General features: G+C 35.0%; 1 protein-coding gene across 16 annotated transcripts in view; it reads left to right on the top strand.

The window, feature by feature from the left end:
• Positions 1–8,340, top strand: part of ATRX (ATRX chromatin remodeler) — a 249,515-nt gene extending 241,175 nt beyond the window's left edge. For all 16 annotated transcript variants that reach the window (XM_004280438.4, XM_033406900.2, XM_004280437.4 and 13 more), the window contains 5 exons: positions 1,834–1,983; positions 2,826–2,951; positions 3,692–3,787; positions 4,301–4,429; positions 5,459–8,340. In XM_004280438.4, coding sequence (XP_004280486.1) covers positions 1,834–1,983; positions 2,826–2,951; positions 3,692–3,787; positions 4,301–4,429; positions 5,459–5,737 — 780 coding nt within the window. In that variant the 3' untranslated portion in view covers positions 5,738–8,340. The remainder of the gene's footprint in view (positions 1–1,833; positions 1,984–2,825; positions 2,952–3,691; positions 3,788–4,300; positions 4,430–5,458) is intronic.
• Positions 8,341–12,545: the final 4,205 nt, after the last annotated feature.

Raw genomic sequence — 12,545 nt, 5'->3', positions numbered from 1 at the left:
ATTTTGTAGAACAGCTGACTTTCCTAATTGTACTTGGCATGGTCACTTGCTAAAAATATTAGTCAATGTTATCTGGTTTTATTACATACCTCTCTCCTGAGTCATGCTTGGGGGGTAAGCATGGGAGACACACATCTAAGAAAGCATTATCTTTTAACAGAATTTAATTCAGACTGCCCTATCTCCCTGCCTGCCTGGTCAGTAACTCCGAACTTTGGAGATCTATCTAGTGATGATAAACCTGTTCTATATGTCATAGGCCAGAGAAGTCAGCTTTGATGGCAGACTTCTACACTGGTGCAGGAGAGAAATGTTTACTTAACATTTTAAAAGAATAAACTTATTAACATATATGTGTTCCACCAGTAGACTTTCTTGAGCCCTCTTGCTTGTATGGTCTTTTAATGTTTTCAACGAAAGAAATAGCACATGCCTTCAAAATGAATTATAAAATCTCAATTACAGCTGTATGCATTAAGAAAATCAGTTCCTTTTCTTTCGTGAAATTATGAAGTGATTATTTATTGAGGTAGCAAGATAAAAAGTTTGTTAACATGATGCCAAATATCAGAATGTTTGGAATTGGTGTCAGCATTTGCTCTTGTACAGAAAAAAACTTAGGGCCTCATGAGCTGAATTTTTCATCTTGAGTTATTTAACAAACATTTGAGCCCCTACCCTGTGTTGGACGCTATACTCTAGGTATGGTTGAAGATGTAAAGACAAAATTCTTTTCATAGACAAAAGTCTATGCTAAACTTATGGAGGCATTAAGCATTATTAGATGCAGATTAAGTTTAAATTTAATGTGCTATATACCTCGCTGTACCTTCCTTTGGCCAGTCAAATATTATTTACGTTCTTTCACTAAGTTCACACTCAATTTAGAAAGTGTGTTCTAAGGAAACTTGCTGTTAGAAGCTATGGAAAATCCTTTTGTAAAGTGAATTACTTTGCCTTTTATATATCCAGGTTTTCATCTTTTATTTCTTAATAAACAACTTGTGAATATTTTAATTTTTTATTAGCAAGTAACATACCCATGGTTCACTTTAACCCCCTGCCCCCCAAATCTCCGTTTGTGTGTGTCTCTCTCATAATCATAATCACACAGAGCAGGAGTTTGGTGTTCTTACTGAGTATATAAATGATCCCAATTTTTAAGCTTTTAGTTTTTTTAACCTTAAAAGACTGGCTTAAGACATTATGACTTTTAAAAAAGACACTATGATAATAAATTGACAAACAGTGTATATCAGTTTAAATTTGAACCATGTGTCCTTACAGTGTAATTTATATTTGACCTTCTTACAATTGAAATATAAGGATTGTATGTTCCAGTTAAACTGTTCTGTAGCTGTTTTGATTAATTTAAATTTAGTTTTTGTTAGTATAGTGGTTGGTAGCTGAAGTGATTATGAAAATAAAGTTGTTAAACATGTAAGAACAGGAGTAGCCATGATTTTTAGCACATTCATTCAGTGTTATCTCTGAGTTAAGCAGACTTCTGTTAGCATTTTTTTATCAACTCAGAACAAAGCACAAAACAAAATGCATATGAAAAAGTTAGAAAAAAGTTGGAGGAAAAAACCTTGAAAGATGAAAAGTAGTCATTAAAAAATTGAGCCCCTAAAACATGCTATATAAACATAACATTCTTACGTAAGAGGCTGGTGTTGCATGTATTGTGAATGTTTTCTAGGTAATTTATCATATATATCAGAAATATGTATAGCAGCCAGTTTCTAGCTTCTAGTCTAACAGTAGACCAAAGAACTATGGAGATATGATCCAGAGGGAGAAAATAATTATTATTTCAACCCCTCTAAACAGGACACCATACTTGCAGAACTTCTTCAAATACATAAAGAACACATTGTAGGATATCATGAACATGATTCTCTTTTGGACCACAAAGAAGAAGAAGAGTTGACTGAAGAAGAAAGAAAAGCAGCTTGGGCTGAGTATGAAGCAGAGAAGAAGGTAGTTCATTTGAAATGCTTTTTTTTTATGTTAGTCATTTAAAAGAACAGTGGGGGAAGAAAAACGTCACATTTGGAACAGGTAGTAATGTAGTGAATCTTCAGGAACAGAGTCTCCAAGTAGGAGACTCTGTTTATGGGCTTTTCGGTACCTTTGGTGATAGAGTGGGAGGAGAGGAGAGAAGAAAATATTTTCCCCTTAAAGAGTAGTAACCTCATTTCTGATTAGCACTTGCTAAATTGAGAGATTAGTGGGAAGCTATATATTTAGCATCACTTAACTTCCATCAACACCCTCACAGTAGTAACAGACATATAGGAGCTTAGAGTTTGGAGGTAGGAGTAAATGTTGCTTTTAGCATGTGTACCATGAAATCTAAGTTTTGACTGATTATCAGAACACAGAAAGACTCCATTATTAGACATTAGTGTCAATCTCCAGCAGCAACTTTATTTAAAATAGTTCCACATCTGTTTTAAACACCACCCCCACTTGAGCAAAAATATGCCTGAGCATATGGGAAACCTTATCCTAATGCCTGAATCCTTTTTAAACTCATTGTACCAAACTTCTTTAACGTTGTGATTTTAGTAGTCTCATCAGAATTCTCTGAGTTGCCCCATTCTGTGGGAATTATCAGAAAAAGAGTACACCTTTAGGGGTTAAAGCTTTCTATGTAAGAAGATCTTGGTTTCGGGTGAAAAGGGTGTTTTGTTTGTGTGTGAAAGAGTGTTAATAATTTCCTAGATCTGAGAATGTGGATTTTTTTCTAAACCAGTAGGTGATGTAGAATTTCAAGTTTTAAATCACAATGTGGAAAGTGCATATTTTTTTGTTTTTAGGGACTGACCATGCGTTTCAACATACCAACTGGGACCAATTTACCCCCTGTCAGTTTCAACTCTCAAACTCCTTATATTCCTTTCAATTTGGGAGCCCTGTCAGCAATGAGTAATCAACAGCTGGAGGTATGTTGTGAAGTACAAAAGTAGTTTAACTTGAATTAAAGGCAATTTCAAATGCCCTGTTGTTGAAGGTTCCCTATGCTGGAATATCACATTCTCCAAAAGATTACCTCTGAATAGACCAAGAAAGTTTTCTTTTATTTGTTGACCTTTTTGAACCAGCATAGTATAATAAAATGTGGTTTGTTCAGAGCACAAGGGAATCAGGCCTTGAATTAATGTAGTTTGAATAATTTTAATTAAGGAACAATAGAGCAGCTGACTGGCTAGGGAAATAGCACTTTCTTCAGTTATAAAATATTTTGAATAAACAGGATAAATACACACATTGATTTATATTCTAATGCAGTGTAGATGCAACATTAAGTATACGATAATGCACAGTATTTTGAAATAAGTAATTGAAAACTAGAATCAGTTATGATTTAAATAAGAAGGACTAGGTTTTAATATACCAATAATTTAATAATTTAATCTGTGGTTTTCTTTTTAAAATGTGCTTATGGAGTCATTTAAATTATTAAAATATTGGTGCAATAGAACCCAAACTTTTATCTTCCTAACAAGACCCTCACTGATGAGTTTTACTCCATTTTATTGATGCTGAATTTTGCTGTTCTTTTCAATTATTTAAAGAGTTTTAAGACCAAGTGCTATAAATTGGCAAGAGAAAGGATCCCTATACTTTAAAACTATGCTGTCTTTTACATGCCCTTATAAAGTTATTTCTTGCATTCTTCTAGGACCTCATTAATCAGGGAAGAGAAAAAGTTGTGGAAGCAACAAACAGTGTGACAGCAGTGAGGATTCAGCCTCTTGAAGATATAATTTCAGCTGTAGTAAGTTAATTGGCAGTTGTTTATTCCAACTTGCAGTTTGTGTTCTCCCCCCTCCATTTGTTTTAATTTTTAGTTGTTGTTTGACTCACTACTTCCATGGGGAAAAGAGCGTAATCCTTATAACGTGATTTGCAACAGTAAAATACTAATAAACTGGATAATAGTGCCAAGCTATATGTAATTCAGTTTTACCTGGATGTTGGCACAAAAGAGAAATGTAAAATCTAAGAATTTGGAAATCAGTTAATCATAGAAATGTGTGCATTGTTTACATAAATGTACTTTAATTACCAGTTGCATGAATTAAATCCAAATAGTTTTATTCCAGACATAGGTAACCTTTGTACAATAGTGGACAACTTAGTACCCGGCTTTTACATCATTGTCTTCTTTAGAAAAGAGTAAAGGAAAAGGAAAAAAAAAAACTTAAAAAATCCTCAGTATCTTTAAGTACCTTAATTATTTTTTCTCAACTCTACTGCAATAAGGAGTAAATAGAAACTTTTCTTTTAGTGGAAGGAAAACATGAATCTCTCAGAGGCCCAGGTACAGGCGTTAGCATTAAGTAGACAAGCCAGCCAGGAGCTTGATGTTAAACGAAGAGAAGCAATCTACAATGACGTATTGACAAAACAACAGATGGTAAGAATTTGGACTATCTCTAGGTTATGTTTAATTTTCTTGAATTTATAATAATCGGTTTGTGTGACATCTGTGTCAATAACCATTCCCTCATATGGACGGATGGATGGTCATTGGTTATTCCCAGAGAAACTTTATCCAAAAACCTAGTAATGTCAAATAAAGGTAATGTCTTTTGTTGCAAAGGAGCAACAACTTCCCAAATGGGTCTCCTTGAAGTTTACATAGACTCTCTTCCCTATAATTTTATTTTCGTATATTCTGGACATCTAAAAAAGGATTTTTGCCAGACTTTTTACCACATTTACTATTTTAAAACAACTTCCACAAATATGTATACTTTTTAATATATTTAATTTGAGATAAAAAGTGGAGCTATAAATGATACATGACACAGGTTCCTACTAAATTATGTAATTCTTTAAAAGACTAGCATATTCCAGGATCCTTGATCATCTTTCCTAGCATGGTCTTTGCCAGCCATCTGCCTTGCACTGGGAAATTTCAACTCTTGACACAAGGGAATCAATTTCTGTGGCATGAATTTTACTTAGAAAGCACTGTAGAATTATGTGGTTTTAAATTATCTTAGGAAATTTGAGCCATTCCAAGTAGGAATTATTCCCACTGCAAGTGCCTTTTCCCTTGGGTGTTTGTCACTAAAACTGTTTGTCTGTCATCAGGTGAAATATTCAAAAGAATGACAAAGAAAGGAGACTTGACAAAAAAGTGCTGTAACTAATACTTGAGACTAATCACAGTGCAGGATGGGTTACTATGGCAACTAACCTAAATGCTGCTTGCACTACAATAGTCAAGTCATTAAGAGAATTTAGCCCTAAATGGTGTTACTAACCGGTTTCTACAGTAATGGTCCTGTGAATGCCATCAAATTAGTAATGGTGATAACAATAATGTGTTTCCCTTTTGGTATGGTACCCCCTTAACAAATTGATTTTAACTCAAAACTTGATACTGCCTCTTTGAGACAGGTCATGCACTTGTAACAGCTCTCTTTTCTCTCTTTAGTTAATCAGCTGTGTTCAGCGAATACTTATGAACCGAAGGCTCCAGCAGCAGTACAATCAGCAGCAACAGCAGCAAATGACTTATCAACAAGCAACACTGGGTCACCTCATGATGCCAAAGCCTCCAAATTTAATCATGAATCCTTCTAACTACCAGCAGATTGATATGAGAGGAATGTATCAGTCAGTGGCTGGTGGTATGCAGCCACCACCATTACAGCGTGCACCACCCCCAATGAGAAGCAAAAATCCGGGACCTTCCCAAGGGAAATCAATGTGATTTTGCACTAAAAGATTGCTAAAATCATAGAAAGATCTTTTATTTTTTTAGGAATCAATGACTTAACAGAACTCAACTGTATAAATAGTTTGTTCCCCTTAAATGGCAATCTTCCATATTAGTTTTAAATTTTTTTAATAGGGCATACCATTTCTTCCTGACATTTGTCAGTGATGTTGCCTAGAATCTTCTTACACACACTGAGTACAGAAGATCTTTCAAATTGTTTTCAGTGAAAACAAGTCCTTCCATAACAGTAACAACTCCACAGATTTCCTCTCTAAATTTTTATGCCTGCTTTTAGCGACCATAAAATTGTCATAAATTAATGGATTTATGAAAGAATACAGATTTATATATTCATTCTTTACATATAAAAACACACAGCTGAGTTCTTAGAGTTGATTCCTCAAGTTACGAAATACTTTTGTATTAATCCATTTCTTGATTAAAGTGATTGAAATGGTTTTAATGTTCTTTTGACTGAAGTCTGAAACTAGGCTCCTACTTTATCGTGTCTGTGACTGAAAATTAGAAACTAAGGGTTATCTTTGACACAGAATTGTGTGCAATATTCTTAAATACTACTGCTCTAAAACTTGGAGGAGTCTTGCAGTTATCTTAGCATTGTATAAACAGCCTTAAGTACAGCTTAAGAAGAGAATTCCTTTTTCTTCTGTAGTCTTTCTGCCATTTTTTATTTTCAGTTATACGTGCTGAAATAATTACTGGTAAAACTTCAGGGTTGTGGATTATCTTCCACACAAGAATTTTCTCTCTCCTGGCACTAATATAAAGCACATCTCTTAACTGCTTGGTGTCAGTGCTAGTGCTTCATCCTGTTGCTGGCAGTGGGATGTGGACTAACAAAATCAAGTTCTAGCATTTTAGGAGGTTAAGGATGATGTTGTGGTTGTTAGCTTCACACCCTGTTTTATAAACAACATCAAAATGGCAGAACCATTGCTGACTTTAAGTTCACATGAGGAATGTGCTTTAAAACAATTCCCAGTACTGTCAGTATTGTGAAATAATTCCTCCTAAAGATAAGGTTCACTGGCTTCTATGCTCTTTTCTCTCATCAGTATGTTCTTTTTTCCCAACTACATTTTCTTACGTAAATTGTTTCAAAGCTCGATTTTTTTTTTCAGTTTAGATCTGTGAGGCAATTTTCTGATCAAAATTAATTAATCTCTAATGCCCTTTTATGAGGTTTTACTAGAAAGTCATTACATTGTCATTTTTCTTAATCCAGGCCTGTAAAAATGACTTATAAGCTTATTCATGTACAATTTGGTTGCTTGAGTTTCTTAAAGAAAAAGATTGTTAGACTATGAGAGTCAACTCAACATGGCAAAACTATTTTTGAGATGGTGACGTAACATGTAGTGGAAATGGCCAACGAATTCCAAAAAAGAGAAAGCTGGGTGGAGGATTTGCTCTAGGTATCACTGGATTAGAATGAGGAATGAGTTTAACATTAGCTAAAACTGTTTTGAATTGTTAGGATGATTAAGAGATTTCCACTTTGATCATGAAAAACTAGTGGTAAACATCCAAGAGTACTAAGTTTGTCATATAGAATTTTGAGGTTTGGTGGATCCACCCTCCACCTTCCCGTGGTGAGTTATCACTAACAAATTCCATGTATTTGGATATTATGCCAGCCATATAATCAAGTTCATTCAATTGGTGTGTGTGGGGGGGTGTTTTTACTTTAGAAGAAATGAAAGAGACAAGATTTATGAGATAAATATTTGAAGACAGTATACTTTGGCCAACTGTTATCAGTTGGTATTTCTACAAGTCCAGAATACTTTAAACCTGATTTACTAGACCTGTGAACTTTCATCATGGTCTGATTGCTTGCTCAAAGACATAGGTGTCAAAATTTTAGGCAACCTTCTAAACCTTTTTCATCATTAATGAAACTATGACTTAAAGGATAATACATAGAAGAATGATTTGGAAATAAGAAAGTTTGAGATAAAACTTGGACCACTTTGCATACTCTTCTTCACTTGACATTTTAGCTACATAATATGTACTTTGAGTATAACATCAAGCTTTAACAAATATTTAAAGACAAAATCACATCAATAAGATACTAAAAGGCTCATTTTTATATTTGTTTTAGATGTTTTAAATAGTTGCAATGGCTTAAAAAATGACGATTTAAAATGTTGCTTGTAATACAGTTTTGCCTGCTAAATTCTCCACATTTTGTAACCTGTTTTATTTCTTTGGGTGTAAAGCGTTTTTGCTTAGTATTGTGATATTGTATATGTTTTGTCCCAGTTGTATAGTAATGTTTCAGTCCATCATCCAGCTTTGGCTGCTGAAATCATACAGCTGTGAAGACTTGCCTTTGTTTCTGTTAGACTGCTTTTCAGTTCCGTATTGAGTATCTTAAGTACTGTAGAAAAGATGTCACTTCTTCCTTTAAGGCTGTTTTGTAATATATATAAGGACTGGAATTGTGTTTTTAAAGAAAAGCATTCAAGTATGACAATAATACTATCTGTGTTTTCACCATTCAAAGTGCTGTTTAGTAGTTGAAACTTAAACTATTTAATGTCATTTAATAAAGTGACCAAAATGTGTTGTGCTCTTTATTGCATTTTCACAGCTTTGAAAATCTGTGCACATATTGTTTCATAGAAAATGTATAGCTTTTTATGTGCTATTTAATGGTGGTTCTTTTGCACATTTAGTTATTTAATATTGGGAGGTCAAGAAGTTTGGTTTTTAAATCTGTTATATACTAAATTCTGTAAAAGGAGATCTCAAACCTCAAAAATAATTTACATCCCAGGAAGTCTATGTGTGTTTGTGTTAGTTTTGGTTGTCTGTGTGTAATCCAGTACCATTTCCTGCTTCCCAGCTGCTGCGTCACTCATTTAAGTCAAGCAGAGCTACAACTCCACACTTGATACAAAAGCTGCTTACTATCCCGGAGCAATAGCAGGTTGATGGAAACCTTGTTACGTGACCTCCAAAGAAGGTGAATATTTTGTAGTCTTCCCTTAGCTATGCCCATTCTCCCTCTAGTATCATAAAATCAGATACATATTTCTGTACCCTAAACAAAACTTTAAAGAATTAATTACATACCCCAGTAAAAATCGTTTCCTTTGAGGGTGGCATGTTGTGAGATATTTTAACAGTAAAATAGGTCATCCTTTTACGTGCTTATTTCACGAAAAATTATGTTCAGGTTATTCCCCACCTTAGTTCACCAGACTTAATCTCAAGTGACTTTTGGCTATCTCCAAATAAAATCTACCCTTAGAGATGAAAATTCTTCCACCGTTGATTTTTTTTTCAAAAGTATGTAATCTTTGCCAATCTCAAAGGAGTGACCAGAAATGCTTTTTGTCTGTGCAACATTTTATATATGCTGTTATATGGAAGTGAATAAAAATTTAAAAGCCAAAATATATACTGTTTCTAAGCTCAGTATCTGCCAGGTAACCAAACTGCCCACATCACTCATGTTGGATCTAATAAGGGAATGGCCTTTGCGGCCCCTAGTTTTACTCCCTAGAGTATGTACTACCATAAAATTTCTATACAATATATACTGCCACCCTCTCTTTGGAATAACCTTCCTGAAACCATTGTGCCTACTTGGCTGACTATGGAAATCACTCTTCCTCCCCCCCACTCTAGGGATCTGTCTTTCTGATAGTGACCACTGCATACCTTCACCAAGGGATGTGTGACAAGGAAGGCAGCATATAAATTGACACCTCTATTAAAAACAATAAAGATAAAGCTTTAAAGGAATGAAAGGGTGAGACAAATCCTAAAATACTCCTCTTTTAATACTCAGAACTGCCACATTTTCCAAGCAGTCTACCCAGCAGCACTCTTCCGCATTCTATTCCTGAACATTATGCCCTCACTTCTCCTCCCTGATAGAAACACGTTAAGGGAGGGGGAGCTTGGCTCCAATCTCCTTTGGGTAATCATATCAGATGACTACTGAGAGACTTCTACCTATTAAGTAGACTCAGCCCCCTGCCTATAGTTCTCACATCAGATATGTGCTGGTTTTCAAGAAAGGTGACGAGAGATGACTTATCAGATGCAAGGATGGGATTTGTTTCAGGTATATGAGGAGAAAGTGTAGTATTGAAAGAAAAAGAACAAAGGTTAGAGAAGGATCGGGAAAGACAGACTAGATTGGAGTGGATTGATGGAGGACCTTGAAATCCTGAATGAGTAATTCAATACGGAGGATAAGGGTTTGTGAGGGAGCAGATGTGTTCAAAGTAGCAGGTAAAGATAGTGATTTGGGCAGGGGTAATTTGAATGGTTAGGTGAAGAAAGATTGCAGACAGGAAGATGGATAATTAGGCATTCAGTGACCAGACTACTGACAATTTTAAGGACAAAAGGCACAGTCATCAGAGCTTGTATAGGATAGTGAACTTCTTAAATTGTAAGAAAAACCTTATTTCCTTTTACCCTTCCCCAAGGAGCCCAATTTGTTCAGGATTTCTGATTTTACATGCAAAAGTTCACTTACTCTTTGTTTACCCTCTCAAACATAGTGATAAATGCATTAGTGGCATTCATGTTGTTTCACAATTTTTCGTTACTCCTAATTAACCCGTATACATTATTTGCAGAAAGTGAGTTTGGTCCATTTAAGTCGAGTGTAATTCTACATCTTTCCTCAAGCTAACTCTTCAAAGGGCTAAATCCATTCCTGTTACTTTTCCTTGAGACCCATCCATTCCAAGGGCTAGTATCTCAGTTGGTAATGTTATATTTATAATCTTCCCTTGTTATTTTCAAAGTGCTTTGTGCTTATTACGTGTTAGCCTGTGTACAACATATCTGTGAGAAAAGTGAGGAGAATAGTTACATTTTCCTCGTGACAGTTAAGCTAAAAGACCAAAATCAAATCTATTGGCACTTAGGATGCAGAAGACATATTCTAGTCAATTTATCTGAGCCTTTCATGTCTCATTTGGAAAATGGGACTATAATAATACCTTACTTTCTTGAAGGCAGGAGACTGGACCAGGTGATTTCTTGAGGTCCTTTTCAGCTCCAAGAGTTAGGGTTTAGCTGTGAGCAAAGCACAGTTTGAAGCCAAAAGGCAATGTTTATCTAAAGTTACACAGTAAGTTTGTGAACAATTAGAAATCCCTTCCCTTTAGCTAACCCTCTCCCCTACTAAGCTATACCTTTTCTTTTCCTCTGCTTAGAAAAATGAGAGGTCTGACAGGCGTTTTAATGACAAAGCAGGTAAGTCAAGTTGTAATTGGCTCTAATTACCACTTCCACAAGCTGTAACCTCCTCTATCTTTTGCCCAGGGGCACTCTCAGAGCTGTGTTCCTTACTGCTTCTGGAACTCTGCAGAAAATGAAAAAACATGTTTAAGGATCTGATTCTTATAGCTTTGTCACCTGATTGGGTTATATATTATACATGACAAAACATCAAGATAAATATAAATCCGCTTTTGTAAAGTCAGCTTTTAAGCAAATAATTGGTAACTTCCCATTTGATTGTTCATAACTGTAAAGCCCAAATTAGGCCGATATTTAAATTGTCTGGTCTGGACAAAGTTTATAGTGAGTAGGAGGCAATATTTGCTTATATTGACTCTTACGTAACAACGCATATGGCATACTTTTTGAGATGTAGGTTTTATAATAGTCAAATCTTGTGACAAAAACTACAAAAACTAATAGAAGAGTGAAATAGTGATCATTTTTTTCTGTAGCTGCTTGTCCCCACCTGCCAGTAGCAAAGCAGGTAGAAGCTTGTGTCTGGCCCGCTGAATACATTTCAATGAAAACAAAACCAAACAAAAAAGAAAAAGAAACATGGTTAATATAAATCATTTGAGGTATTGTTCGTTCATTACCAGCTCTTGGTAGGTTTTCAATAATATACAGCATAGAGGTTGGCCTTCAAAGGCTTTAGTGATACAGGCTTGCTTGGACCCTATCCTTAGCAAAGTAAACCTATTTTTCTATTAGCAAGTGATTCTGTCCTATCTTTCCATATCTTGCACACTCCACCGTATGTGCTAAGCTCAAATGAAGTACCTGCCTGCAATTTTTTTCCCTTTCTCCAAACTATCATCTCCCCACACCTCACCACACACACATCCCTTTATATTCTAATACCTCAGTGTCTGTGTGTGTGTAGGGGAATTATAGAATTATAATTTTTAAATTATCATTTAGAATTATAATTTATAATTGTAATTATAGAATATTCTATAATTATAGAATAATTATGGGATAATTATTCTATAATTATAGAATTGTAATTTATAAATTATACTTTATTATAATAAATTATACATTAGAATTATAATTTATAATTATAATTCTATAATTATAGAATCATACAGTGCTAAAGATGGTAGGGGTCTTAGAGACCCTGTAGCCTATCCCTCTCCCTTTATAGTCGGGAAAAACAAAGGTCCAGAGAGGGGAAGAGATACCCAAGGGCACCCACGTCTTCTAGCCTCTATTCCACTTCTCATTCCACTCTGTTCAGATGCTTCCTATTACACTTGTATTCCAATTCAATTTTTTTTCAATCTGTCAGACCACGTTAAGCAAATTTTCAGAATAACTGGTACTGAACTAAACTTTAAAATGAGAACTGTTTGTGGGAAGTAGAGGGGTATGTGAACCAAGATGACGGAAACAAATTCCTGTGTGATAACTGTACAATGGGATCTTTATTTGTTTCTTCTTTCACCACACTCAGCACAGTTTAGACCAATAGGATCTGGAAGCACTGTTCTGCTTTCTGGATCTCAGTGTCCTT

This window comes from Orcinus orca, chromosome X (genome assembly GCF_937001465.1).
Source record: "Orcinus orca chromosome X, mOrcOrc1.1, whole genome shotgun sequence".
Classification (NCBI taxonomy): Eukaryota; Metazoa; Chordata; class Mammalia; order Artiodactyla; family Delphinidae; genus Orcinus; species Orcinus orca.
This window is presented reverse-complemented; position numbering and strand designations above follow the sequence as displayed.